Source organism: Myotis nattereri (genome assembly GCF_964212035.1).
Source record: "Myotis nattereri genome assembly, chromosome: 2".
NCBI classification, from domain to species: domain Eukaryota; kingdom Metazoa; phylum Chordata; class Mammalia; order Chiroptera; family Vespertilionidae; genus Myotis; species Myotis nattereri.
Window position 1 is genome coordinate 30,691,601 of NC_138076.1, and position 26,405 is coordinate 30,718,005.

Consider the following 26,405-nt stretch of genomic DNA (forward strand, 5'->3'; position numbering starts at 1 on the left):
TTTAATTTTTTGTACTCCTTCAATTTTGTACCACATGCAAGTATGATTAATACTTTTTTTAAAAAAAGAAGCACCATCCCTCGCTAGTCTTGCTCACTGGCTAGAGCATCGGCCTTAGCACTGGAGGTTCTTGGGTTCAACTGCCAGTCAAGGGGCACAAATCTGGGTTGCGGGTTGGATTCCGGCCCCAGGGGGTGCGGGAGACAACCAATTGATGTGTCTCTCTCACATCGGTGTTTCTCTCTCTCTCTCTTTTCCTCTCTCCCCTTCACTCACTCCCTTCCCCTCTCTAAGAATCAATGGAAAAGATATCCTTGGGTGAGGATTAACACAACAAAGAAGAACTCCAATCAAATGTTCTCCTCAGCCCAAGGTGCCTTCCCAGTCCTTAGCAAGTGGGACATCAGTGTATTGGGGTCTTTGTGGGGCCAGTCTCCATCACTCCAGGCCAAGATGCAATGCTCTGTTTAAAACCCCGAGCTCATCTTCTAAAAGTCTAATTAGCACATATTGATTCATCTAATTTTTAATTACCTGGCAGCCACTGCTTTATTTTAATTAGACTGCAGCTCTCTGCGGGTCAGGGATCGAGCGCTTCCATAGTACTCTGTGCTCACTCACAGTTAGTAGTGTTCAATGGAGTAAAAATGGAGGTCGATAGTGCTCCCTTGGCAGTCTACTGTGCAGCCCTTCCTCTAAATCTAATGGGAAACAAATGAAGCACCCAGCAGAAATTTCAAGGATTTGGCTGCTAAGTATCTCCCCAAAATGCATAGCCTAGGATTAAAAGTAGTTTACTGAAAGAAACTTAAGCCCTTAATAGAATATGTTTTTCTTTTGCTTTCTTTCTTCAACTTATCCCAAAGCCCAAATCTTGCATGGATGCTGCAATCATCTGGGGAAAAATAAAATGTCAGTATGGAACTAGCCAAATTATAAAGGGCAATAAGAAATACGAATGTACAAAATCTCCAGTTCCCAAACTAAATTCAGATATCCAAGACATGTGAAATGTCAAGGAGAGGCCCAGCTTAAATTAACTCATGTGTCCCCTGAGGTTTGGTTCCCACATTTTAAGTCCTTCAGAAATGGTCGCAACCATCCAAATTCATACCATCACCAAAAATGGATTTTTTCTTTAAATGTAAGCATAAAACATGCATCAGACAACCTAGAATAAACTTCTCCACTGAGGTTACATTTTGTTCTCCCAATAACGTTAGGTCAAAACAGGCGGGTGTGTATTAATCAAGTGAGAGGTCTCTGCTACACCTTGCCCTGTCTGGCTGTGCTCAGTACACCAGAGGAGCAGAAGTTCAGGGGATGGGCCGCTGTCAGTGTCTCAGAACATTCCTTAAGCAGAGCCATGTCTTATGCTTTGAAGGATCTTGACACAAGAAAACAGAAGAGTACAAATTCATAGGGCAATTCAAATTGGGCCCTTTGGTCAGAGATTTTTCTTACCTGAAGTTATCACCTGCTCAGAAGGAATAATCACCTTTTTTTCTCTCTCATTCTCATGCTTGTGACCTATTGAAAAGAGCCCATATATTATGGCACAGCATTTTGTAACTCTGAGCCACTGTTTACTTTCTCCTTAAGCTCAATGTGATGTTGTTTCTGATCCTTCGACCTACATTTCCTCCTGCTGAACACATGCCAGAATGGTTGGTGGTATCTTCCTGTTGTCCATCAGTGGGAAAGCCTATGGAGAAGGCTTGTGGTCTAGTGGGAAGGTGCTAAAAAATATCTAAAGCAGGAATTGCTGTGTATTCTTTTTTAAAAAGAATGTATTTTATTGATTTTTTTACAGAGAGGAAGGGAGAGGGATAGAGAGTTAGAAACATCACTGAGAGAGAAACATCGATCAGCTGCCTCCTGCACACCCCCTATTGGAGATGTGTCCACAACCAAGGTACATGCCCTTGACCGGAATCGAACCTGGGACCCTTCAGTCCATAGGCCAATGCTCTATCCACTGAGACAACCCGGCTAGGGCTGCTGTGTATTCTTATAGTATCAGTGTGGCAATAGGGCTGAGAACCTTCTAGGAGGGGAGGAACACCTACAGTCAGCTCTCTGGATGGGACGCTGGTAATGGTTGGGTCTCACAACCTAAGGGGCCTACCTATGACCGAGACACCTCAGGTTAAAATGTCAACTCCTGTCCTACAGCCACTGAGGGTATTCCACTGTCTAAATCTATGTTCTCCAGTGTCTCAGAGGGTTTTGTGCCTGCCCTGCCAGTCCCCATTTGTTTCACCCTAGCTCTTCATGCTTGCTTCTGAACCCCCCTCCTCACACCCTCCACACACACACAACGAAACTGCAGGGCCAAAGTGGGAGCTATAGAGCAGCGCACTGCCTTGTGTATGACCCTCCTGCCTAAAGGATCTTTTGTTTTTAAACTGCCTGAGAAGCTGCATTTAAAGCAAGTTAAAGCCTCAGAGCCAGAAGACTGAACATTGACCACCTAGGAAAAAATTCTATTTTAATCCATATGGTAGCCTGTGAAAGAAGGCTCGCTGACTTTGGAGAGAGACTGGGAAGTAAAGGGGAGTCTACATTTGAGGAAGAAACCTGAATAAGGGGGTAGAAAACAGCTGAGGGCATTTGCTGGCAAGCATGCCTCTATAAATAGCAGCTGAGACCCTCCCTAGAGGGAAAGGCAAGGGGAAGGAGGCCACCACAGCTTGGAATACTCACTCTGTAAAAGCCACTTGCATGAACTCAGCAGCCAGTTGAGACTTTCATTATAACCCTGAGTAATAAAAAGGCTATACAGAGATCATTCTCTCAACACTCTTAAACATCAGGAGAGTGTGGGCTGAAATAAATAGGGCTGTAGCTGTGAAGAAGATGTGTCTCTGTCCATACTTGGGAAATATGTTTTCAAAAATCACTTAGAAAAACTGACATTCATCAGTTAAAATAAGGCTGCCAATGTATACTCAGGAATTACATTTCTTCCATATTACTGTAACTGGAATATCTCACTTCATATTTATAATTTACCTATCACATCACTCCTGAGCTCAAAATCCTCAAAAGCGCCTCATTTCACTCATCAAAAGCCAAAGTCCGTTAAGAGAATGAAAAGACAAGCCATAGACTGGGAGAAGGTATCTACAAAACACATATCCAATCAAGGACTTGTACCCAAACTATACAAAGAACTCCTAAAAGTCAACAATAAAACAAATAACAAAACAAAACAAAAAACCAGACAACTCAACTCAAATATGGGCAAAAGACCTGAACAAATACCTCACCAAAGAGCCCTGGCTGGTTTGGCTCAGTGGATAGAGCGTCAGCCTGCGGACTGAAGGGTCCCAGGTTCGGTTCCAGTCAAGGGCATGTACCTTGGTTGCGGGCACATCCCCAGTGGGAGGTGTGTAGGAGGCAGCTGATCGATGTTTCTCTCTCATCGATGTTTCTGACTCTCTATCCCTCTCCCTTCCTCTCTCTAAAAAATCAATAAAATATATATTTTAAAAAAAAACACCTCACCAAAGAAAATATACAGATGAGAACTAAGCATATGAAAAGGTGCTCCACATTATATGTTACTAGAGGCCCGATGCATGAAATTCATGCAAGAGTGGGCCTTTCTTCCCCCTGCTGCCATCTTCCCTCGGCGCCCAGGACCCAGGCTTCCCCTGCAGCCCCAGCTTCATCCGGAAGGTCGTCCAGAAAAATGTCCAGTCTAATTAGCATATTACGCTTTTATAATTATAGATTAGGGAAATGCAATTAAAATAAGGGGTTACCCTACGCACCATTAGACACCAGTCCAACACTGACAATACCAAATGCTGGTAAGGATGTGGACCAATAGCAACTCTCTCATTCATTGTTGATGGGAATGCAAAATGGTACAGCCACTCTGGAAAGACAGTTTAGCTGTTTCTCACAAAATTAAACATCCTCTCACCATATGATCCAGCAATCACATTCCTTGAATAAATTTGCTTTACCCAAATGAGTTGAAAACTTATGTCCATGCAAAAGCCTGCACACGAATGTTTATAGCAGCTTTATTCATAACTGCCAAAACCTGGAAGTAATCAAGCTGTCCTCTGTAGGTCAATGGATAAACAAACTGTGGCACATCCAGACAACAGAAGACCATTCAGCGCTAAAAAGAAATGAGCGATTAAGCCACAAAAAGACACGGAGGCACCTTAAATGCATATTACTAAATGAAAAAGCCAACCTGAAAATGCTACATGCTACATGATTCCAATTAAATGACATTTTGGAAAGACAAAACTACGGAGACAGTAAAAAAAGATCAGTGGCTTCCAGGAACTTGGGGGGAGTGTGGGATGAACAGGCAGAGCACGGAGGATTTGGGGGACAGTGAACCTATTCTGTATGATACTGTATGGTTAATCCATGTCAGTATGCATGTGTCCAAACGCTCAGAATGTACAACACAATGTACACTATGGACTTTAGTGAGTAATATGTCAATATTGGCTCATCAGTTATAACAAGTGTACCACACTTGCAAGATATTGATAATAGGGTAAAGTTGGGAGATGGGAGAAGGGAAATATGGGAATTCTCTGTATGTTCTGCTCAATTTTTCTGAAAACCTAAAACTGCTCTGAACAATAAAGTCTATTTTTTTAAGTCCAAGTCCTTATGATGGCTGAGCAGTTCCTGCACAAGCTGCTCCCTTGTTCCCTCTATGACCTCATTGCTCAACTACTATCTGTCGCCCAACTCGCACTGGCCTCCGCTGTTCCAGACTTGCCAGGCTAGCTCCTACCTCAGGACCTTTGCACAGGCACTTCCTCTGCCTGAAATCTTCCTCTCCCAGTCACGTCGCACCTTCCCTCATATTCAGCAAGTCTTTGTTCAAATGTCACTTCTGTTGTAAAACTGCATTGTTGCCCTAATTACTGGCCCTCCCCTTCCTCCTCACTCTCCATTTCTCTCTATAACACCTAACATTCACACTTATGTAATCTACTTGTGTACTGTGTATGTTTACAGAGCATCTCCCTGAGCTATGGAATATATGCTCCATATGCATAGTATTTGGCCTACTGGATGAGTGCTATATCTCACACCTGGCATAAACTAGCACTTATTATTTGTTCAGCGAATTAATGAATTAAGGACCTATACCTACGACCCTAATTAATAACCATAAATTACTTGATCATAGTTAGTGAAAGTGAAGTTGACTGATACTGACATAGCACCTAGAACCAAAAGGTATATAACTGGTGTAATATGAGAACTGAATATTTGAGACAGGGACTATAATCCGCAAAAAACTTGGAAATGTAATCACCACAGGCAAAATGATACAGAGAAAAGTTGCTCTTGGGTTTTACCATAAACCCTCAATCCCTTTCTGTCGTGACTGACAGATGCATCTTGTTACCGCAGGCTCTGCCCGAGGTCGGCCGCCCAGCTGCTGTCCAGCTCTCCCCAGGACTGCCCACGTTCAGTGTCCAGGGCTCCGTTTTCTCTGTGTGTCTATCAGGGCATCGGTTAGCCGGTGCTGCCGAGAGCCAGCACTCTGGTTTCAGCTCTCATCTCTCTATCGCTCAGGAAAATCGCTGGCTCCAAGTTGGGTTCCCCCTAACCAGCTGCTCTGCTCCCTCAGGCCTCCTCAGGCTCCTGTCGGCCGGGCGACACTTTATGCAGCCGTCCACAGACCTGCATGTTTAATAAGGTTTCCTTATATTAGTTTCCTACGTTTCACAAAGGGGCTGACACAAGCTGACGAAGAGCTCATGTGATGCTGACCTTTCAGAGATGAGAGTTAGGCAGAGACATCGAACAAGGAGGAGAAAGCGGGAACAACAACAAAAAAGAAGAGGAAATATAAAAAATAAAAATAAAGAAACAAGGAGGAGAGGGAAGGGAATGAATAAGGGCAACTGTCAAGACTGCAGTAACGTTATTGTCTTTGTTACTGCACATTGTCATCTATTTCGTCTCATGATAGACTCAGGGGGAGTATTCAGCCCTCAGCAACTTCCTTACTTTCCTCCAGGCTGTTTTTCCTCTGTTCAGGCTGAGCAAATTCCAGCGATGGGTCCTCAAGTTCACCAGTTCTATCTTTTGTCATCTCCACTCTACTTTTGAGCCCATCCACTGAGTTTTTTTATTTTTTGTTTTTTTATCCTTACCCGAGGATATGTTTTTATTGATTTTAGAGAGAGAAGAAGGGAAAGACAGAAACATCAATGCGAGAGACAAACATCTATCAGTTGCCTCCCGTACGTGCCTGGCCCGGGATCAAAATTGCAACCTTTTGGTGTCTGGGATGACGCTCCAACCAACTGAGCCACCCGGCCAGGGCTCATACACTGAGTTTCATTTCAGTTACCCTATTTTTCAGTGCTATCATTTCTATTTGTTTCTTTTGTATAAGTCCTATATCTTTGCTGAGATGTCCTGCTTTTTTCATTTGTTTTGAGAGAATCTGTCATTGCTTTTTGAAGCTTCCTTAAAAACTCTTGGCAGGTCATTCCAATCATTCATTGGAAGGAGAAATGGTCACTGCAGATCACCTCAGCAATGACAACTAGAAAAGCAATCATCTAGAAGAGGAGCTTCCTGTGACCCGGCTTGGGGTGGGGGAGGTTGTCAAACACTGTCACTGTTTCCTCCATATTCAGTAACAAAATGAATTCTTCGTTGGTTACTGGATCCAAAAGCATAAATTGGAATGAAGTCAAGGCACTTATCCTCGGTGTTGGTGGAAGGCTGGTGTGAGCCACACAGACTCCTCCAGACTTTCAGAGAACAAGGAGTCCCCAGCTTAAGGGCCACAGACCCACCACCCCTTGGAAGCAGTATTGGAATGTATCCTACAGCTCAGCTAAACTCCATCTTTAAAGAGCAGCAGCTGCCTGGTTATGTTTTGATACGGCATTCCAGACTCTTCCCCGAGGCAACTCCCTGGCCCCACAACCCAACATGTGTGATTTACTTTTCCCTTAAGAGCACTCTTGTTAAAAGAACCCTTACCTAGAAGTTTCTCCATATCTCTGGGTAGCTTTTAGTGACTCGCTGACTGACTTAGCCACAGTTCTTCCAACCCGAATTTCAATATTTCAAAGATCTGCCCTTAAGTGCCTTACTTAAGTAACCCATCCATCAAATCTCATACAAGCTCCTGAATTGATATCTTAATGGAGATTGTGTTTCTCCTCTGTTTTGTATAAGAATTTTCTAGATGCACAGAAACAGGTGAGGAATCCCATTTTCTTCAGGCATAACTGAGTGCCCCTTCCAACCAAAGGCAGGATTTCATGCCAAACTCTCTACCTCCACGTGTAATGCTCCAAAAGTCCACAGGGCGGCAGCATGGGGTCTGCTCTGCCTTAAACTAAAAGGCACTAGTTAGGAAACTTCTCAAGCATGAAGGGGTAACCCAGGTAGGCAAGCTGCCAGGGCTCACCTGTGGGAAAGCCCCCAGCTGATCACACCTCAGGCTCCTGGCTTCTTAAAGGGCCATGCATGCAATCTGGCTGGTGCAGGTTACGCTACTGCTGGGCTGATGAGTTCAGTGGGTTATCCATGGTTCTCAGACGTGGTCCCCTGAGCCAGCAGCATCAGCATAACCCGAGACTTGTTAGAAATGCAAATTCTCAACCCCTACCCAGAACTACTGAATCGGGAAGTCGGGGGTGTGGCCCAGCGGTTCGGCTTTTTCACCAGCCACCAGATGACTCTGGCACACACATAAATGTAAGACCCACACAATCACCTAAAACCAAAGGTATAAAATGAAGGAAAGCCCGCCATTGCTTGAAAACAATTTGAAATGCATATACTACTAATTCTGATGTCAGTAATAGGACTAACATTTTTATATATCACGGACAAAAATTAATGTTGGCAGCTATGCCACATCCAGCTATAAGAGAAGGAAAACCAAACCAACCTAGAAACTTTCAGTCTCAATGAGTGTGTCTCAGACTTCCTTCCCTCAACCACCCTACCCCTGCTCCCAATAACACCACCTCCGCTCTCCTCTCAAAGAAAAAGCATTTTAAGGAGAGAAAAAAACAGCCAATGGGCTTACTTCTCCTACACATGGAGATAGACCTAAATAGTGCATTTTTATTGCTTTGCATTGGAAAAATAATACTCAAAGCTAAACACTGCTTACATTTGTTGTGGTTATTTAGGAACAATATTTCTAATAAACACCACTTGATTTGTTTTTACTTCCCTTAGTTTATTATGACATGTAACAAATCGTTAGCATTTTCTAAATGAGAAAGAAAGCAAATCCCAGAAGAGGCACATGTATATTCATAAAATTATGATACAAACAGTCCTTGATGTGAACATGAACTTCCTGAAAAATATACATTTATATCCTGATAATGCCTTTTCCTACATCAGAAGTAGACTTTCAAATGTCAAGTGCAAAATACAGATATAGCAAAGAGCAGTTAGTTTTCAGCAGTCTCACCAACTTTACCTCAAAAGCTGTTTATTGTAAAATAAATCAAAGAAGAAAGATTAAACACCTGACGTTAATACATTGAAGACAAGATGGAAATCTCAGAAATGCTCAGAGTGACAACTGTTTAGCCTCCACACAGCACTCATTGAATTTAGATGAACATGTTAAAACATATAGGAAATGAAAGAAAAAATACCATAGATGTATTTCCCCTGACGCTATTAAAGGAATATAGTTGAGTTCTAGAGTCTCCCTTATCCAAGGAAAAAACAGCTAAAGATCAACTTCCTCTTAACAACATTTTCAAGAGTTGATACGCATCATATATCCTGCTCAGTCCTCTGCAAAATCACTATAAATTCATACCCTCACATCCAATGGGCTCTCAATGGGCTCCCAGCCATCCAACCATTCTCATTAAATCAACCCACTCACACCCCATACTCTCCAACATTTTCTGCTCCCCTAGTTTTAACAAACCTCCCTCCCCAACCCCTCTCTTCATCCCGAACCTACATTCACCCTAACTGGGTGCTCACCCCATTACTACACACAGGCACTGTTGCTAAGGTGACCAGTGACTGGGGAGACCAGTCAGCCAGGCTTTCCCAGGACAGTCCAGTGCATTCCTGTTGTCCCAGAATAATTAATAGTGGCCTTTTACCCTCCAAGCACAATGCCAAAGCTATTTTTAGTTTTTGAAGCATACTGTCTTGGCCATCCTCTTCCACTGGTCACCATCCTCTCTTCTGACTTAACCACCCTTCAACCACCATCCTTAGCCTCTTCAGGTTCATCAGCACTTGCCTGGCCATCAAGTTCCAAGTTCCTTGAGGCCTTATGTTCTCACTCCATAATTTCCCCGTAAGAAATCTCACCACTCCTACACTTCAGTTCACATCTCTGTAGCGTGACTCCCAAATTCATATTCCAGGTAGGTGTCCTCTCTGAGCACCAATCCAACATACTCTGCACTAAATCCATTCATGGTCTTCTTGTACCAAACCTAGGCCCCACCCTGCCTGGCCCATATCTGTCTCTACAGGAGCCCTTGCAGCTTAATTACAGCCTACTCACATCAGAGCTCGGCTCAAGTACCACTTCCAGAGGTGAGCCTTCCCTAAAGCATCCCCCGTCCCCATGTGCCAAGTGTAAGCCAGGTTCCTCTGCTACACACTTTTAGAAATCTGTTCCTTGCCTTCAGGGCACATTTCTCAATTTGTAAAACAATAAATTCATATAATTATTTTAATGCTATTCCCCGCCCCCACCTAAGAGAGTATTCGAGTTTATTTTTGGTCATCATTACACCTCCAGTATCTAGCACAATTTTTAAAACATAGTAGATACCCAATAAAAATGTGATGAGAAAATAAGTGAGCTCTCTGGCAATAAATCTAAGTACAGGCAGTCCTTGGGTTATTGCTGAGTAGTACTCCATGGATATATCATACTTTCTTTATCCTTTTTCCAGTTGAAAAACATCTGGGCTGTGTCCAGTTTGTAACTATTAAGACAGAGTTGCTATGAACATTTGTGTACAAGACTTGGTATGAGCATGTCATCTCCATTTTCTTGGGTAAATACATAGAAATAGGATGGCTAAATCACTTAGCAAATGCATGTTTAATATTTAAGAAACTGAAAAACTGGTTTCTAAAGCAGTTGTATGATGTTACATTCCCATGAGCAGTTCCTTCACATCCTCACCAACACGTGGTATAATCAGTCTTCTACATTTAGCCATTCTAATGGGTGGAGACTGGTAGCTCACTGTGGTTTCACTTATTTTTTAATCTTTATTGTTGAAAGTATTATAGGTGTCCCCTTCCCCCTCCCCATTGATCCCCGCATATTTCCCTATCCCTTCATGTGAGTGTATATCTTCTTTGGTGAAGTGTCTACTCAGACTATTTGTCCATTTTTTAAATTGGATTGTCTGTTTCCTTACTACTGACTCTTAAGAGTTCCTTATATATTCCTTAATTGTTTGATAGAAATCACCAGTGAAGCCACTGACCCGGAATTTTCTTTATGAGAAGCTTTTTAACTACAAGTTTAAACTCTGTAATAAATATAGAGCTAATAAGGTTATCCAATGAGCTTTGATATTCTGTGTCTTCCATGGAAATAGTACATTTAGTCTAAATTGTAGAATTTATTGGCATAAAAATATTCATAATCTCCAATTATTATCCTTTTAATACGTGTATTGTGTCTTCTTTCCTTTTTTTTCCTTATCAGTCTAAGAGGTTTGTCAATTTTATTGATTTTTCTCAAAGAACCAGCTTTGTTGATTTTCTCTAGTAATTTTCTGTCTATTTCACTGATTCCTATTCTGCTATTTATTATTCTCTTTTCTCTATTATTTACTTTGGGTTTAACTTGCCTTTATTTTTCTAGCTTCTTAAGTTGGGAGCTCCATTACAGACAACAAAAGACTTGATTATGTGCAGGGTCAGTACTCTCTCCCTCCCAGAATATTGTTTTAACAACTCATAAACAATTCATATGCTTAAGACTCACACCAAAAGAAAACATGATTACTGTTATTTATTTGAAGAGCCAGCCTTGGACTGCTGACATGGCAGTTCCTCGAATTCAATCTAAGTAAATGTGCTTTGTTGGGGAGACAATAAAGGAACTCTTATTCTTCTCCACTTGTCATTAGTTGATTAAGTCTGCAAGATACTCAATTCCAGTCTCTTGTCACTTAAGTATGGCTTCTGTGGTACTTTCTAGAAGTTTAACCTTTGCCAGAAGTCTGTCAAGAATTTGACCACATTCTATTTATAGAGTTTGTTTTCAAAAGAAACAAAAATGCACTAACAAACAGGAGAACTATGACCAGAAAAATGTCATGTTTCCGTGAGAAAAGATCTGTTACCAGCAGCAATGTCTTATGAGAATCATTGTACAAACGCAGGTCTTGAACATGGCAATTTCTTCAGCACCATAGAAAGATCACAGTGATCTTACTCAAGAAATAGGGGCCTAGAATAACATTCCCAGATGTTCTGATGGTCTCTTCCGCCTCCTGAGAGCCAACCACAGAGGTGAACAGCAGCAAGATGATTCCACTGAAACGCCTAGTTTTCCATCAACAGCACGATAACATTTCTTCCTTAAAGTGAATGACAAAGTCATAATCTTTTGACATGTGTTCAGAAAGCAACGGGTTTTTTCAGAAAATCTGACAAAAGACTTCTGAGTAAATTTGCTAACTGCAGTTGGATACTTACAAGTCTCTTATGAACTTGAGCTATTTTAAGGACAGGAAATAGGTGGGAAAGCGTCTTCTTGGCATAGGATCTTAGCAGCGAGGCATTCAGAATTGAGGAAGAAAGGCCATCCTGGGTCAGGGTATTTATAGATAATCCCAAACTTGACCATTTTCAAGAAGGCGTTACTAACAAACATCATGCTTCCAGAACACGGTGCCACTGCAAAAAAACTGCACATTCAAAGCAAACCTGAAACTGTGGATTCCTGTCCTAGACTAAAGCAATTTATATAAACAGGAAGAGGCCTAAGTTACTTTCATATACCCTTCTTGGGGTTCTAAATTACAGCTTCTTTGGAGAAACAATAAGACTGTTATGAGCCCCTTTTTAAAAAGCTGTGCCAAGTGTAATAAGAACAAAGTTATGCACAAAATTCCACTTCCACTCTCCATCTTTGTACCAATTATCTATTGCTACAGTAAGGCTGAGGGGCAAACAGCCACAAAATCTCAGTGACAGGCTGAAGTAAGCGTCTCTGTTTTTGTCTGTGAGGCCATGGGTCATCTGGGCAGTCCTGGCCTCCATGGGCTCGCTCATGCAGCATTCGTCAACTCTGGTTCAGGTGGCAGCTTGCTGCTCTTGGCTGGGCTCTCTCCAGTGTTTAGGGTTGGTGGGCTATGGGAGGGTACAAGAGGCCTCAGCAGGGACAACTGAGCTCTCTGCCACGTGGTCTCAAACCCTTCCATATCTGGGCCCTGGGCTTGTCCTTGGGGTGGAGGCAGAGTCTGAGAGGGTTGGAAAAGATGCAAGGCCTCTTGAGTTCTGGGCTAGGAATGAGCACCCGTCACTTCTGCCACGTTTCAACAGCCAACTCAGATTCAAGAAGTGAGAAAACAGGTCCGCCTCTGCATGAGAGGAGCTGCAGTGTCACTCTACAAGGGGCATGGCTGCAGGGAGGGGTGGTCAATTTGGCCACTTCTGTAATCATTTGCTTGTGCCCTAGGAGGCTGACCTCTATGGAGGCTGACCTCTCTGCATCACTGCCCCAGAGCCCTTGCCCAGCACAATCCTGGAAACACCATTCATTTAGACTGCAGTGTGAATGACTTTCCATAGACTGTGCACAACTTACACAGTCATTTGCAACTGCCCTCAGTTAACCCACCTGCAAGATTACAAGTTTGGGCGAGACGACCTCTTGAGAGTTCCTTCACATTGAGAATTCACAAATGTTTTACACTGAAGGCCTTATGGTTTCCCTTATGACCTGCCTGAGAAGGTGGTACAGAAAACATGCATGTGTGTGCATGTGCTTCTGTGTATATAACACACTAGCAGCATGCACATAATAAGAACCCAATAAATACATGTGTGTTTCTGTGCTTATGATGTGTACACCAGCATGCAGAGTAGGAATCCAATGAATACATTAATTAAATTTAAGTAATTTAAACAAATGTGTTGGAAATATATCTTCACTCATCCCATGTAAACATCCTTAGCCTTTCTCCCTGGCCTTTAGACTATAGTAGACACAGAACTAGCCTACAAAAACAGGGCTGAGAACTACCAATGTGGTTCATAAAACTAAAAATTCAGAGCTAAAGTTAGAAATACAAAAACACCAGGAAATAACTTCTCCCAACCTAACTTGGTAGAACTGATGGAGGGAAAAGTCAGAAGTTGTACACGGGGCCCAGGGACAGCCCCAACACTCTACCCTCCCTCTGCAGACACAGGACGGGCTGTCCAGGCCCTCACTGCCCATCTGTGATTCCTGGCCCTTCTCAAGCATGAAACTCTATATACGTGAAACCTGAGCCCCCCAGCCTGGCCCTCTGGCCCCTCTGAGCCAGCAGCTGTGTACACCCAGCAGCTGCACAGGGGCCTGGTGCTAACCAGAGGGCCCTGGAAACCAAATCCAGTGGCCCCACCAACCCAGACAATGGTGGTCTATCAGAGTGGGAAGGGAGGGTCACCAGCCCCCTACAGTTGCAAGAATTGGCCCTGCTATTAGAATGAAGATGTATTCTTGGACTTTGGTGGCCTTGAGGTCCAAATCCAGAGTTTTCCTGGACATGGCAGGAAAAGTTTTCAGTATAAAATAATAATAACTACCATGTACTGAGGCCCTCCTGCACCCAGCACTGCACAAAACCCCTCACATCTGTCTACTCATTTACCATTCCTCCTGGCATATATCATGAATCTCATTTTTAGGAGGAAGAAAACATTACTCAGAGAAGTTAGGCAGGTTGCCCAAGGTCACACAGCAAATGGATGACTCCAGAGCACATATTGGGACCACCCCATCTTACAATGGTTCCAAGAGGGACCAGTAAGTCTTGGGGACCACTGAACCTCCCAGCCCCTGACGTTGCCCATGGCAGAGTTGAGTCCCAGAGGGATGGTGTGCCTTTGCTGCCTTTTGCTGACAGTGAGAGGCAAGGGCAACTCCAGCTCCCACATGACTCCAATCCAAAAAGTTAGACACACCCCCACAAAACAAGAATTAACAGCTCTTCCCACCACCACTCCTGTGCCCCCCACCATGGCCCCTCCAATTATTATTTTTTACAGTGAGCAGTTTCCTCTGAAGGGAGAAGAAATCCATTAAATATACACATATACAGTATCTTCATTTTAAAGGTTTATTATATACATATACATGTGTGTATATGTGTGTGAATTTATATTATATTACACTGGAGGCCCAGTGCATGAAATTCGTGCACTGGGGGAGGGGGGGGTCCCCCAGCCTGGCCTGTGCCCTCTCACAGTGCGGGAGCCCCACAATCAATCACCCCAAAGAGGTAGGCCCCACCCACCCATCCAGGGCTCCTCGATGGATTGCCCCAAAGAGGTAGGCTGGAGCCGGGGTCCCCGCCTCCATGGCGGGCGCAGGGCCACGGGAACCCCAGCAAAAGCTGCGTGGACCTGCCCCCGCGGCAAGCGCAGCCATCTTGTGACAGCATGAGGGCATCACGGTGTGACGCATGAGGACTACCTAGGCTTTTATTAGTAAGACTAGAGGCCCGGTGGACAAAAATTTGTGCACTCGGGGGGGAAGAGGGGGTCCCTCAGCCTGGCCTTTGCCCTCTCGCAGTCTGGGACCCCTCGGGAGATAATGACCTGCTGGCTTAGGCCTGCTCCCGGGTGGCAGAGGGCAGGCCCAATCCCTAGGTGCAGCCCCTGGTCAGGCTCAGAGCAGGGCCGATTGGAGAGTTGGGGTGCCGCCCCCTGTCATGCACAGAGCAGGGCAGATTGGGAGGTTGCGATGCCACCATCAGTCACGCTCAGGGTAGGGCTGATTGGGGGGTTGGGGTACCGCCCCTGTCACACTCAAGGCAGGGTCGATGGGGAGGTTGCGGCGCCATCCCCTGTCACACACAGAGCAGGGCCAATCAGGGGGTTGAGGAGCTCCCCCCTGTCACTCACAGAGTAGGGCCAATAGGGGAGTTGGGACACCGCCCCGTCACACACAGAGCAGGGAGGATCAGGGGGTTGGGGCGCCGCCCTCTATCACCCACAGAGCAGGGCCGATCAGGGGGTTGGGGCGCAGCCACTGTCACACTCAGGGCAGGGCCGATGGGGAGGTTATGGCTCTACCCCATCACACACAGAGCAGGGCCCGTGGGGGTGGCGGGGGGGTTGGGGTGCCGCCCTCTATCACCCACAGAGCAGGGCCGATCAGGGGGTTGGGGCGCCGCCACTCTCACACTCAAGGCAGGGCCGATGGGGAGGTTATGGCTCTACGCTGTCACACACAGAGCAGGGCCCGTGGGGGGGGGGGGGGGCAGTTGGGGTGCCGCACCCTGTCACACACAGAGCCGCAGGACGATCAGGGGGTTGGGGAGCTCTCCCCTATCAGGCACAGAGCAGGGCTGATCAGGGGGTTGGGGCGCCTTCCCCTGTCACGAACAGAGCAGGGCGGATAGGGAAGTTGTGGCCCCGCCCCCTGTCACACACAGAGCCGCAGGGAGATCAGGGGTTTTGGGTGCTGCCCCCTGTCATGCTGATCCCGGTGCTGGGAGGCATATTACCCTTTTACTATATAGGATAGAGGCCTGGTGCATGGGTGGGGCTGGCTGGTTTGCCCTGAAGGGTGTCCTGGATCAGGGTGGGGGTCCCCACTGGGGTGCCTGGCCAGCCTGGGTGAGGGGATGATGGCTGTTTGCAGCTGGTCACACACCCTTCAGGGTGGTGGTCCCCACTGGGGTGCTTGGCCAGCCTGGGTCTGGGGTTTTGTTTAGCTTCTATATTTGTTAAAATGTTTCAAACTGCAGGCTCAGAGGCTGGCAAGGCAGGCGGGGAATGTTGGTTTCCTCCGTCACTGAAGCAAGCAAGCCTCATGTTAGTTTCAAGCTGCCTGGCTGCCAGCCGCCATCTTGGCTGGCAGTTAATTTGCATATCGCCCTGATTAGCCAATGGGAAGGGTAGCGGTCGTACGCCAATTACCATGTTTCTCTTTTATTAGATAGGATTATATTGTTTTAAATCTTGGTGTAGATGGACACCCGATACACTCAGAATCAGATGGCCCGGGGGTTATCAGGTACCAGAGTTACAGCTTAACTGAAGTCCTGGGATGTCCTCGGATAGAATGAATGAGAAGGCTCAAAGTGAGCTTTCCCAAGGCCATACCCCAAGGGCAGTGCTCCCTAGACCTGTGTGTCCTCTTTCCAGTTGTCTCTGAATTCCTGTCCAGCCAGGGAGGAGCACTGCTCTTACTGCTGGCTGCCTACCCGAACCTCCTGAGAGTCCCCACTGTGCCCCTTCCCCCTTGGGAGCCCTGCTGACTGGCAGTCTATGCCACACGATCCAGCCCTGGACTCCGTTCTACCCACTGTGGTCCCTCACGCTGTCTGTCTGTCTTTCTGACATGCCTTGTAATTCCCGAAGGCATGACTACCTATCTTACCGATTTAGCACAAGTTAGGCAGCCAGCAAGTGCTCAACTAGCGGCAGTACTGTCATCGCCACGGGGCCCTGGCAGCAGCTGACCTGGGTTGGAATATTATGCGTCCGTGCGTCAGCTGGGTGGCCCGGGCACAGCAAACTGCTGGGCCTAGGTGTTGTCATCTGTGAAATGGATGTGACATGAGGTGACAATGGGTCACCAGTTTAGCACAGTGCCTGCAACTCGGGGCGCACTTTTTTTATTAAAAAAAAAACAAAACAAAACTACATAAAGACGAGGCAGGCAGTGCTTACAGGAATGAAAAGACAAGGCTGTTACAGGTGTTCTTCCTATTCATAGAACGAGGCCATGGGACAGCACAAAAGCTGAATTCCTCCAGAGCTGATGGAGGCAGCTGCACCTGATGAAGGCCATCTGGTGATCCTTTCCCTGGGGGTCCTCCAAACCCAAGTCAGATGCGCATGCATGTGTGAGTGTGCAAACATTGGTGCAAGTGTGTGCACATGTATGGTGCCAACAGAAACACTACAGCATGTGTAGGGTGGCTCTCAGGAAATCACTTTAGGCGTTCCCAATTCAACTGAATTCAGGTTTGTTTGCTTTATGTTGAATGAGCCAGCAAATGCAGTTACCCTCTTCTCTGGGCCGAAAACCCAAAACCAGAATCACCTGGTGCCGGGCCGCGATACCACTGTAAAGTCACGTGCTTCAAAAGCAGATGTTTATTCCTGCAAAGTTAACTATTCTGAAACCTTAGGTAGTCTCCTTAGAAGCAACTTGCTATAACCAATAATTCAGTTTGCAGAGAAGTCTCTATACAGAGGCAGTAGGAGATAACATGTTTTATAACTGGAACCTTCTGAGTGCTTTACCAGCCAATCAGGAAGTATATATGAACAGCTCAGGTGCAGGCCACCTAAAGCAAAGCAGGACTCTCACCACCACCCCACACTGCCATCACAGACCACGTTCTTAGGGCCAAGGACCTAGGGAAAGGTAAATTTCTCACAGTGGGCACGCAGAACTGCTGTCCAGCACCTGCTGAGTCTTCACTTCTCTTCCCACCCCCATCCCCAACCAACCCCAGAATCCTAGGACTGACCAGAAAGCAAGTCACGGATCAATTAGGAAACAGCAGTGTCTTTTTCCTATGCTGTATCAGAATTCACTGATTTTCTTTGCTGTGGAAGACCCCTGGGACTTCCAGATCACAGTTTAGGAAAATATGAACAATATTCTAATCCGGCGGTCGCCAACCTTCCGGACCCTACGGACCACCAGTGGTCCACCGACCACCGGTTGGCGACCGCTGTCCAACCCATGTGTCAAAAATTAATCAGAGGCTGGACAGCTTAAATGCAGTCTCCTTGGATTTCTTGATTCTTCTGTTGTTTTCATCTACACATGACTTTTTGACTTTTGATTTCCTTCTGTCTCATATGGTTCATATTCTTTTTTTTTTATTGTGAATTTTATTTTATTTTATTTTTTTATTGCTTAAAGTAATACAAAGGGTATTACATATGTGTCCATTCCCCCCCCCCCAGTTCATATTCTTATATTTGTATTTTCTCCTTCAACAAAACCCCCAAGAATTTGTTGTTTAGTCTTTTAGCTCCCATAGCGCCTGGCACTTGCAGGTAGACAAGTACTTAATGAATGGACTTGGTTCAAATGTGTTAGGCAACCTGTTATAGGATGAATTGTGTTCCCCGTTAGGATTGGAGTCCTAACCACCCAATACTTCAGAATGTGATCTTATTTGGAAACAAGGTCGTTGCAGATGAGGTCATGCTGGGGTAGGGTGGTCCTATTCCAATGACTGGTGTCCTTATGAAAAGGGGACATGTGAGTGCAGAGAAGCGACCACAGGGGGACACCATGGGAAGACAGGAGTTGTGCTGCCACAAGCCAAGGAACCACCAGAAGCCTGGGCGAGGCCTGGGCAGATCCTCGCCTCGTACCTGCAGAGGGAGCCGGCCCTGCCCACACCTTAATCTGGGGCATCTGCCTCCAGGGCCGTGAGAGAATAAGTTCTGTTGTCTAAGCTGCCTGGTCTGTGGTACTCTGTCCCAGCAGCTCAGGACACTAATACTCAGCCCAACAGTTTAAAACAGTTTAAATGCATACATGCTTGCACACCCAAGACACCCAGCAAGACCAGAAGGGTAGCATCTGGCTTTCAAGTATATTCTACAAATATTAGGTTGACGGAGTGTCTCCTGGGCCGCACTTTACGGATTACTATGTGCGCTGAGCGTGGAGAGAAACAACCAGGTTCCTGGAGTTTTTCATGGTGAATCGAGCAACTTCATCTAAAGGTAAAATTAAAGCAGCATTTCATGGTGTTCACTATTTCCATGTGTTTTATTGATCTTACATTCATGTTCCATCTTCTAAAACTTCTGTATCTTTATTTCATACCCTGTGACTTAATAGTCTAGAGATGTTTAAAGTGTTAACTCATGAGCCCAAAGCTGCTAGGGCTCACTGCGTCCTGTGGCCTTTGTGTATTTCTCATCACAGGAGGAATGAGGGAAGCAAACTGTGAGTAGGACAGCAAAGCATCCTGGCCATTACTGAGAAAATCTGAGTGTCATATCCTCATACACGAAGATTTGGGACTATAATTCCCACTTTCCACTCCCCTACAGCAGAGAACCTATCCTCCGCCATCATGAAATGTATCTCTTTTCTGAACTCCTCTCCAGGCGTTTATAATCCCCTCTTTTCCTATCCAACCTTTCACCTTAAATAAAAGAACTGCATGAAGGAGAACCTGAACACAAAAACTTTTTAAAAGTGAGCAGAACAATCTGAACCAAATGAATGTACTCTCGGTTCTCCACCCTTTTACTGGCTCTAAAATAGAACAAATCAGCTTAATGTAAGAAACACATTAGGGCGTGTTTCTTAATAAAAGGCACATGGGAAATCTGAGCCATCACAAAACTTATTTTTAAATTTTTTTCCACAAAACTTTTAATTATTCACTATCTCCACTCTCATGGTTCAAAGTTTTAAATGATGAATTTGCAAATGTTAAGTTGAAGGCTGCTTACACCCCATTGACCAGTTGACAGTGTGTTCATGTGGCCAACAGGAGTAAAGTTAAGATACTTTCAATTTCATGTGAATATTCAGTTCAGTTTCCAAATGTTTCTTTTTAAGGAGGAAAAAAAAAAGCCCTAACATTCCCACATTCAGGGAAAGCTGTTCAGCATGTGTGCTCTGTGGCCTATATTATTTGGTGTGCATGCAAACATCCCAAAGCTCAAATAAATAACTCTGCTCAGAAAGTGGAAAAGTTCATGGAACTTCCGAACCCCAAGGTTTTCAGAGGCAGAGAATAGCTAATATTTTACTCCAAAAACCTACCTTTGAACCACAGAAAAGCAGAAGCTCTGTCTATAATTGGCTTACTTTCATGTTAAACTTTCACTGATAGTCAGTCTAAAACAAACCAATTGGGGCCTAGGGGAATAAAGGGATAGCTTCAATATAAGAAATTTCCAAATGACCATAGTTTGAGAATATGTTAGATTGTTCCAATTTGGCTTTGGCAAGCTAAGCATTTTATTCATTCCTGTCTTTGTTGTGTTAGAGATGAAAGGCACACTATAGTGTTCTAAGAGAACCTTTCTAGAATTTAAAAGAAAATTATTATTGAAGTCGATCAATATGAATTTAGTTAATATGCCAAATAACATACATTTACAGTGATATGTCTTTTCTAGACAGCACATGAAGTTGCTTAAAGCTTCACTCTTAGAAATGAACAGTATTTCATATAAGCCTATTTTGGTAAACTTAGCATGTATGCATTTTCCATTCTTTTCAACATCTGTCTTTTATTACCAGAGATTCTGATATCCAGATGAGTGCCTTGAAAGTTAAATCCTGCTCCTTATTCCTGTCTTAAATCATAATTTTATTGTGACATCAGGTTCATGTTCAAACATTTTTCTTCCCAGGACAGGCTGGCAGGTATTCATTCTAAAATGCAGATTCTGTTTTCATAAATACATTCCAAGTAAGAAAAAAAATACCTAAAACTAGTATGCACCCAAAATTCAAATTAAATCTTTTCTGACCTCTAAAATGTAGCACCAGGACATGCACAAGCTTATAAGATTAAACATTTTACTTTATAAAGTCACCTAATATTTTTATTAGCAAATTATTATTGTGCATTTGGGGTCAATAAACCCATTTCTAAAATTAAATAGTTTTTCCTAGTCATGGTGTACTTCAATTTTTACATTTTAACATCTTTTAAGTAATTGTGGATCTTAAGATTATGTATTGGCGAAAAAAAAAAAACTGGAGTAAGATTGTAGTGTTTTCGAAATACAGGGAACACATTGGTTTTAAACGCGCTTCTCTCCCCTCACCCCTGCTTTGTCAGCTGTGGGAGAGGAAAGCAAACTTTAATCACTCGCAGAGATGCGGGTCAAGGTTCACACTCCAGCCCAGCGGAAAGGAGCCACCAGTCACGAAGAAGAGAAGCAGGGTCTGTAGGGCTGGGGATTCTGTCCAAAATCAGGTAGGAACCTGGAAATGAAACCTCGAGTGTTAAGCCAGCCTTGAAGAATGCCAAGGCTCTCCCAGCCCCGTGTCTGCCATCCTCTGGGCTTGGAGACAGACAGGAGGCATTCTTTCGTGGGGAGGGCAATAAATCATTTCACAACCCAGCCCTCGGCTATTGATGAATGCATCTTTTAAAAAATGCAGAGCAATTGGTCAATCGAATGGGGGACGCAACTCTCATACAATACCCCCAACAAAAGCTGTTCAAACAAAGCCTCTAAGGAAGCGGTGCGCGTCGCCAGAGCGCGGTTTTCGGGTCGGGTCACGGCGAGGGGCGACTCGACCTCAGGGCGGTGCACAGCGCTCCCCTTTCCTTCCGGCCTCCCCGGGGTCGTTCCCCTAGTCCGCGGCCCGGACCCCCTTCCCGGCCCACAGCGCACACAATGGCGCCCCGAACTCCCGCCACTGGGTCCTCGCGCCGCCAGCGCGCCCCCCGCGCGGGCCGCGTGCCCGGGTCCGCGCACAAAGGAGACGCGTGGGCTCCGCCGCGCCCCGCGCTCTCCCAGCCCCGCGCGGCCACCAGGTGCCTACGCGGGCGACCCGGCCCCCGCGCGTCGCTGCGCATCCCGGGCGAGGCGGGGCGCGGGGCCTCCCACCGCCTCGGGCTCCCACCGCCGGGGCCTGTCCGCCGTGGGGGCGCGGGCCCGGGGACACTCACTTTCTCGATGGTCCCGGGCAGCAGGCGCTCCAGCAGCCGGCAGAGGACCACTCCATCCTTCAGGGACGCCTGCAGGAAGCCCTCCGGGTCCGAGATGGTCTTCTTGGGCGACTCCAGCACCCCCAAGGTAATGAGCCACGTAACGGTCTGCTCGGCGGAATTCATAGCGGCGGCGCGCCCGGCCTCCCCGCGCCGCGAGCCGCTCTCGGCGCCGTTCACCTCGGAGCGGCCGCGGCCCGGCGGGTAGCGCTCAGCGCCCCCTCCTCCTGCTCGCCCATGGAGAGGCCGACGACGGCGATTGGCCCGGGCGGCGCCGCGGTCCGGCCGGCTCGCGCTCCCTCGCGTGCGTCCTGGCCGACTGTCAAGTGCCTTTTCATTACCAGCACATGAACCTGCGGCGGCCGCCCGGCGCCGCCCCCGCCGCCGCCGCCTCCCGGCTCCCAGCCGCTGCTGTCGATGACATCACTGCGAGGAGAAGAAAAGACGCCGCGCCGGAGCGGCCCCGTGCCCGGCCCCCCGGCCGCACACGCACTCCGCGCTCGGGCCCCGCCGCCGCGCTCCCTCCACCCGCGGGCCGGGCCGTGCGCGCGCGCCCGCACCTGCGCGCCGGGCGGCGGGCCCCCGCCCCAAGGGCCCGGTGACCTCCAGGCGGCCACAGCCGGCCGCCAGCCAGGGCTCGCCGGGACTCCCGATCCGCGGGCGGCGCGCGCCTTTAACCGTTTGCGCCCCGCCGGGTCCGTGCGCAGCCCCCTCCGGCGTCCGCTCACTACCGTCTCTTCCGCCGCCCTCTCCCCTTTTTGAAGGACTGGGAACCCTTTATATACATATATATATTAATTTATGAATGTTTAAATTATTAAATGCCTCCCGGAATGCTCTTTTTATTTTTGCCAGTTTTATTTCAAGAGGTTGGGGGTGTTTGCTTCACCCCGCTCCCTTGCAAGCCAATAATTACCGAACACAAATGATAATTGAATCTTAACCAGATGGGTCTGATTTGGAGAGGAATTGATTTTGAGGACGCTGCTGTGATCCTTGGGGGAGGAGGGGTGTGGACACCGCCACCTCCTCCATCCCCCCACCCCTCCCCCTTTCCGGCCCCCACACACAGCTGCGGAGCGGGTGTCACGTATGCCCCCTGCTGGGAGGCCCCACTTCTGCTCTCTTGTGACCTCACTCTCCAGGACCAGAAAGAAACCTTGGAGCTATTCCACTTTAAATTGGTGGCAACGTTTCAAACACTGTGGGAGGAAGGTCAAGAAAACAGCAGAGCCTAAACTGTGCAGATAATCTGGAAGGAAGAACTGTGAAACAGCTCAGTCCAAGCAGGCCACTTGGCCACGCTCTTGGACGAGATGCTGTGAGCCTGCGCGGGCTAGACCTAGAGAACTCAAATGGCGCGCAATGGACAAGCTTCTTCAAACCACCAAGGACACTGCCATGTGCATATGCTAACCAAGGACGCGAGCCTCTTCCTAAAAGGAGCTGAGTGTGAAGGTGTTCATGTATGTCCATTTCCTCCATCCAGTTCCTGAGAGCTGAGGAGTATGGGGAGTCCAACCAATGGAGACAGGTCTGGGTCATTTGTGTCAGTAGCTTACTGTGCCCTCAGGACATGCCCATGCCCAGTTCCAACTGTACACGGTCCCCGACAGAATGGATGACTGCTGTGCCTGTTGTGCTAGCTGCACCTCGTCCCCTGTGCTCCTCCCTGGCTGCTGACTCTCAACTTTTCTTCACCACTTCCTCGTTAGATGTGTAAAAAGCATGAGCTGTGGTTTGTTTTTATGCCTATTTGACTGTCTGTTTTTAAAATAAAAGTCCATTCAGATTTAGTGTATTACCTGACACACTTAATTTTTTCCTATTACTTTAAATAATTATTTATTTTACATTGTTGTAAATCTATTTTTTAAAAAGCAACAGGCATTTGAAGATTAAACTATTCCAGTAATTTTGGGGGTGCATAAATCCTAATAATGCTATAACAGACAAGGCTTGTTGGGAAACAAATGTCTTATAAGTCTGTTTTCTCCACCATGTGAATTTACCTCGGGGGTACCAGTGAGTGTTGTTCTCAGTGCCCTTGACTGGATACTATCCTATATAACAAAGAGCGATAATATGCTAATTAGTCCAGATGGCAGAACGACCAGTGGGCAAGAGGGCTCTGTCAATCTCTTGTAACGTCTGAAATAAACATTGGCCTTAAAAGTGAATGTTGCTTTGATTTTTCTTTTAAAATAACCATTGAGCCCTGCTGGCATGACTCAGTGGTTGAGCCTCGACCTATAAACCAGGAGTTCACAGTTCGATTCCTAGTCAGGGCACATGCCTGGGTTGTGGGCTCAATCCCCAGTAGGGGGCGTGCAGGAAGCAGCCAATGGATTAATGTTTCTCATCATTAATGTTCCTATCTCTCCTCCCTTCCTCTCTGAAATAAACATATAAAAAAATAAAATGCCCATTGATATTTTTATCTATATTCCATGCAAAACTTTTTTTTAAATTCTGTTGGAGAAATACTTTTTTAAAGGAAAGAAGCAGATACCACACATAAATATCCAGTGATAGATTTTGTACTGGGGCAGCAAAATCAATCTTACATGAAATTTGTTTTGCTTTATAAATGGCTTCATCCATTTGAATGTAATGTTGCTTTCCAAAGGGAAACATTTTTAATTGCCCCATTTTCTGTTCTTTTGACTTATTCCAGAAAAGCCACATCCAAGGAATTATGGCTTCAATTAATTGAAACTCAATTTTTAGAAGCCACTGATTATTGAAAGTAGAGATGTCCCATAGGGAACAGGGCCTTATGTGCTTGCCCAGGTACCAAATTTCATTAAGATTCAGCCTGGACAGTGAGCAATTTTGCCTGGGGTGAAGAAGCTTCACTCGCCACAGAACAATTTCTGATGTTGCCCTCTTAGCTGAGTAGAGGTGAAGGTAACCAAGGGAAAAACTGAGTAGAGGTGAAGGTAACCAGGGGAAATAGGATTTTTTTAAAGTTAAGAAAATAAGGGCTGTAATGACAAATCCAGTAGAAAAGTAATTAAGGGATTAGAAAAGAAGGTGGAAGGATGGAGACCTTAGGCTGAGCAGAGATGGATCTAATGAGGTGTGGATGTGGGATACCAAGTAATTTTCACATAAGGTAAAATAACACAGAAGGAAAGTGTGAGGACACAGAAATACGTCCAGTGAAGAAAAAAATAATATGCGCACATGGTTTCATAGCACCATTATCTATTAATGTGGAAAACTGAAAAATATTCGTATCATTGGGAAAGAGCTTGGTAAATTAGAGTTGTAACATTATTGTTCATCTTGAAATCAGTGAGATGGTAAATATGATGTGTGGAATAACTATATGTAAAATATAGCCAGAATTATTTATGTGATGACGATCACTGAACACCAGCAAAAGGGCAGAGGGGACCATGCCTGAGGTGCTGAGAATAGTGAGGAATTTTGATTCTGAACACTGCAGGTCCATCATAATTATTTCCAAGGTTGGAAGACGACACAGTGTTTCCTGCAGTGTGATGGTAACTGTCTAGAACAGCGGTTGCCAACCTTTCGGACCTCACGGACCACCAGTGGTCCATGGACCACCGGTTGGCAACCGCTGGTCTAGAACTTGGGAAGACAGAGCTGGATTGCATCATTCCCTAAAAAGAAATCCTACCTGTCATGGTGCCAGTACCCATCCTCTACACCTCACTCTGTCTCGCTGGGACTGGGTCCCTGGGTATCTCTCGTCTCTCTCATCAGCTGGTCTCCCAGAGGAGGGCACGCACAGAGGGCCTGGAAGGCGGCAGGCAGGAAGGTGAGATGCCTTCCTGTTTGCTTGTTGTTCTGCCACCCCTCCACCGGGCACAGGCTGCTTGTGGTGGTCTCCAGTCTATCCCCACCCTTCTAGAAGCAAGTTCCCTGCAGCCATCTGGGGGCTCCAGCGCCAGGGGACAGACCCCTCTCCAGAGGGCTGGGCCCCAGCCTCTTGGCAGCGTCCTCTGAGCCACTGAGCGGCCAGCAGCCTGGTGTTCCCTCCCCCAGAGATCTGCTGGTTCTGCCAGGCTTGTCCTCCGCTTTCAATCCTGGTGGCCCAACCTCCCCCCTTGTTCCACCCAGCCCTGCTTGGTAGTTGCCTCCAGCTCGATCACCCTGTGCAGCCACGGTGCCCCTTTCCCTTGGCCGTCCTCTGATACCCCATAGTCAACAACAGTTCCTCAGCTTAAATTCTATCCATTCAAATGACCAGTGTGGCTTCTGTTCTCCTGGTGGGACCCTTGCTGACATAAGGAACCTGAAGAGTGGAACATGCAGTCAGAGTCAGGGGAAAGATGGTTGAGAGGCAGAGAGCTCAGGAAATTTTTAAGTAACATTAAGAGTGGAGAATATGTGGGATGGGATAATCAGCCCACTAGAAAAATCATTAAGCAAAAGGAGAAACACAAGAGAGCAGCTGTATTGATAAATGCTTGGGGACCCCACATTCTAGGGCATGTCAGAGGTGACACGTGAACTCATTTTTTTGGTTGATTTTTATTTGTTAAATGG

General features: G+C 46.2%; 1 protein-coding gene across 2 annotated transcripts in view; it reads right to left on the reverse strand.

The window, feature by feature from the left end:
- ARHGEF7 (Rho guanine nucleotide exchange factor 7) overlaps positions 1-22,255 on the reverse strand; it is a 132,175-nt gene extending 109,920 nt beyond the window's left edge. For both annotated transcript variants that reach the window (XM_081085158.1, XM_081085159.1), the window contains exon 1: positions 21,843-22,255. In XM_081085158.1, coding sequence (XP_080941284.1) covers positions 21,843-22,007 — 165 coding nt within the window. In that variant the 5' untranslated portion in view covers positions 22,008-22,255. The remainder of the gene's footprint in view (positions 1-21,842) is intronic.
- Between the last annotated feature and the right edge of the window lie 4,150 nt (positions 22,256-26,405).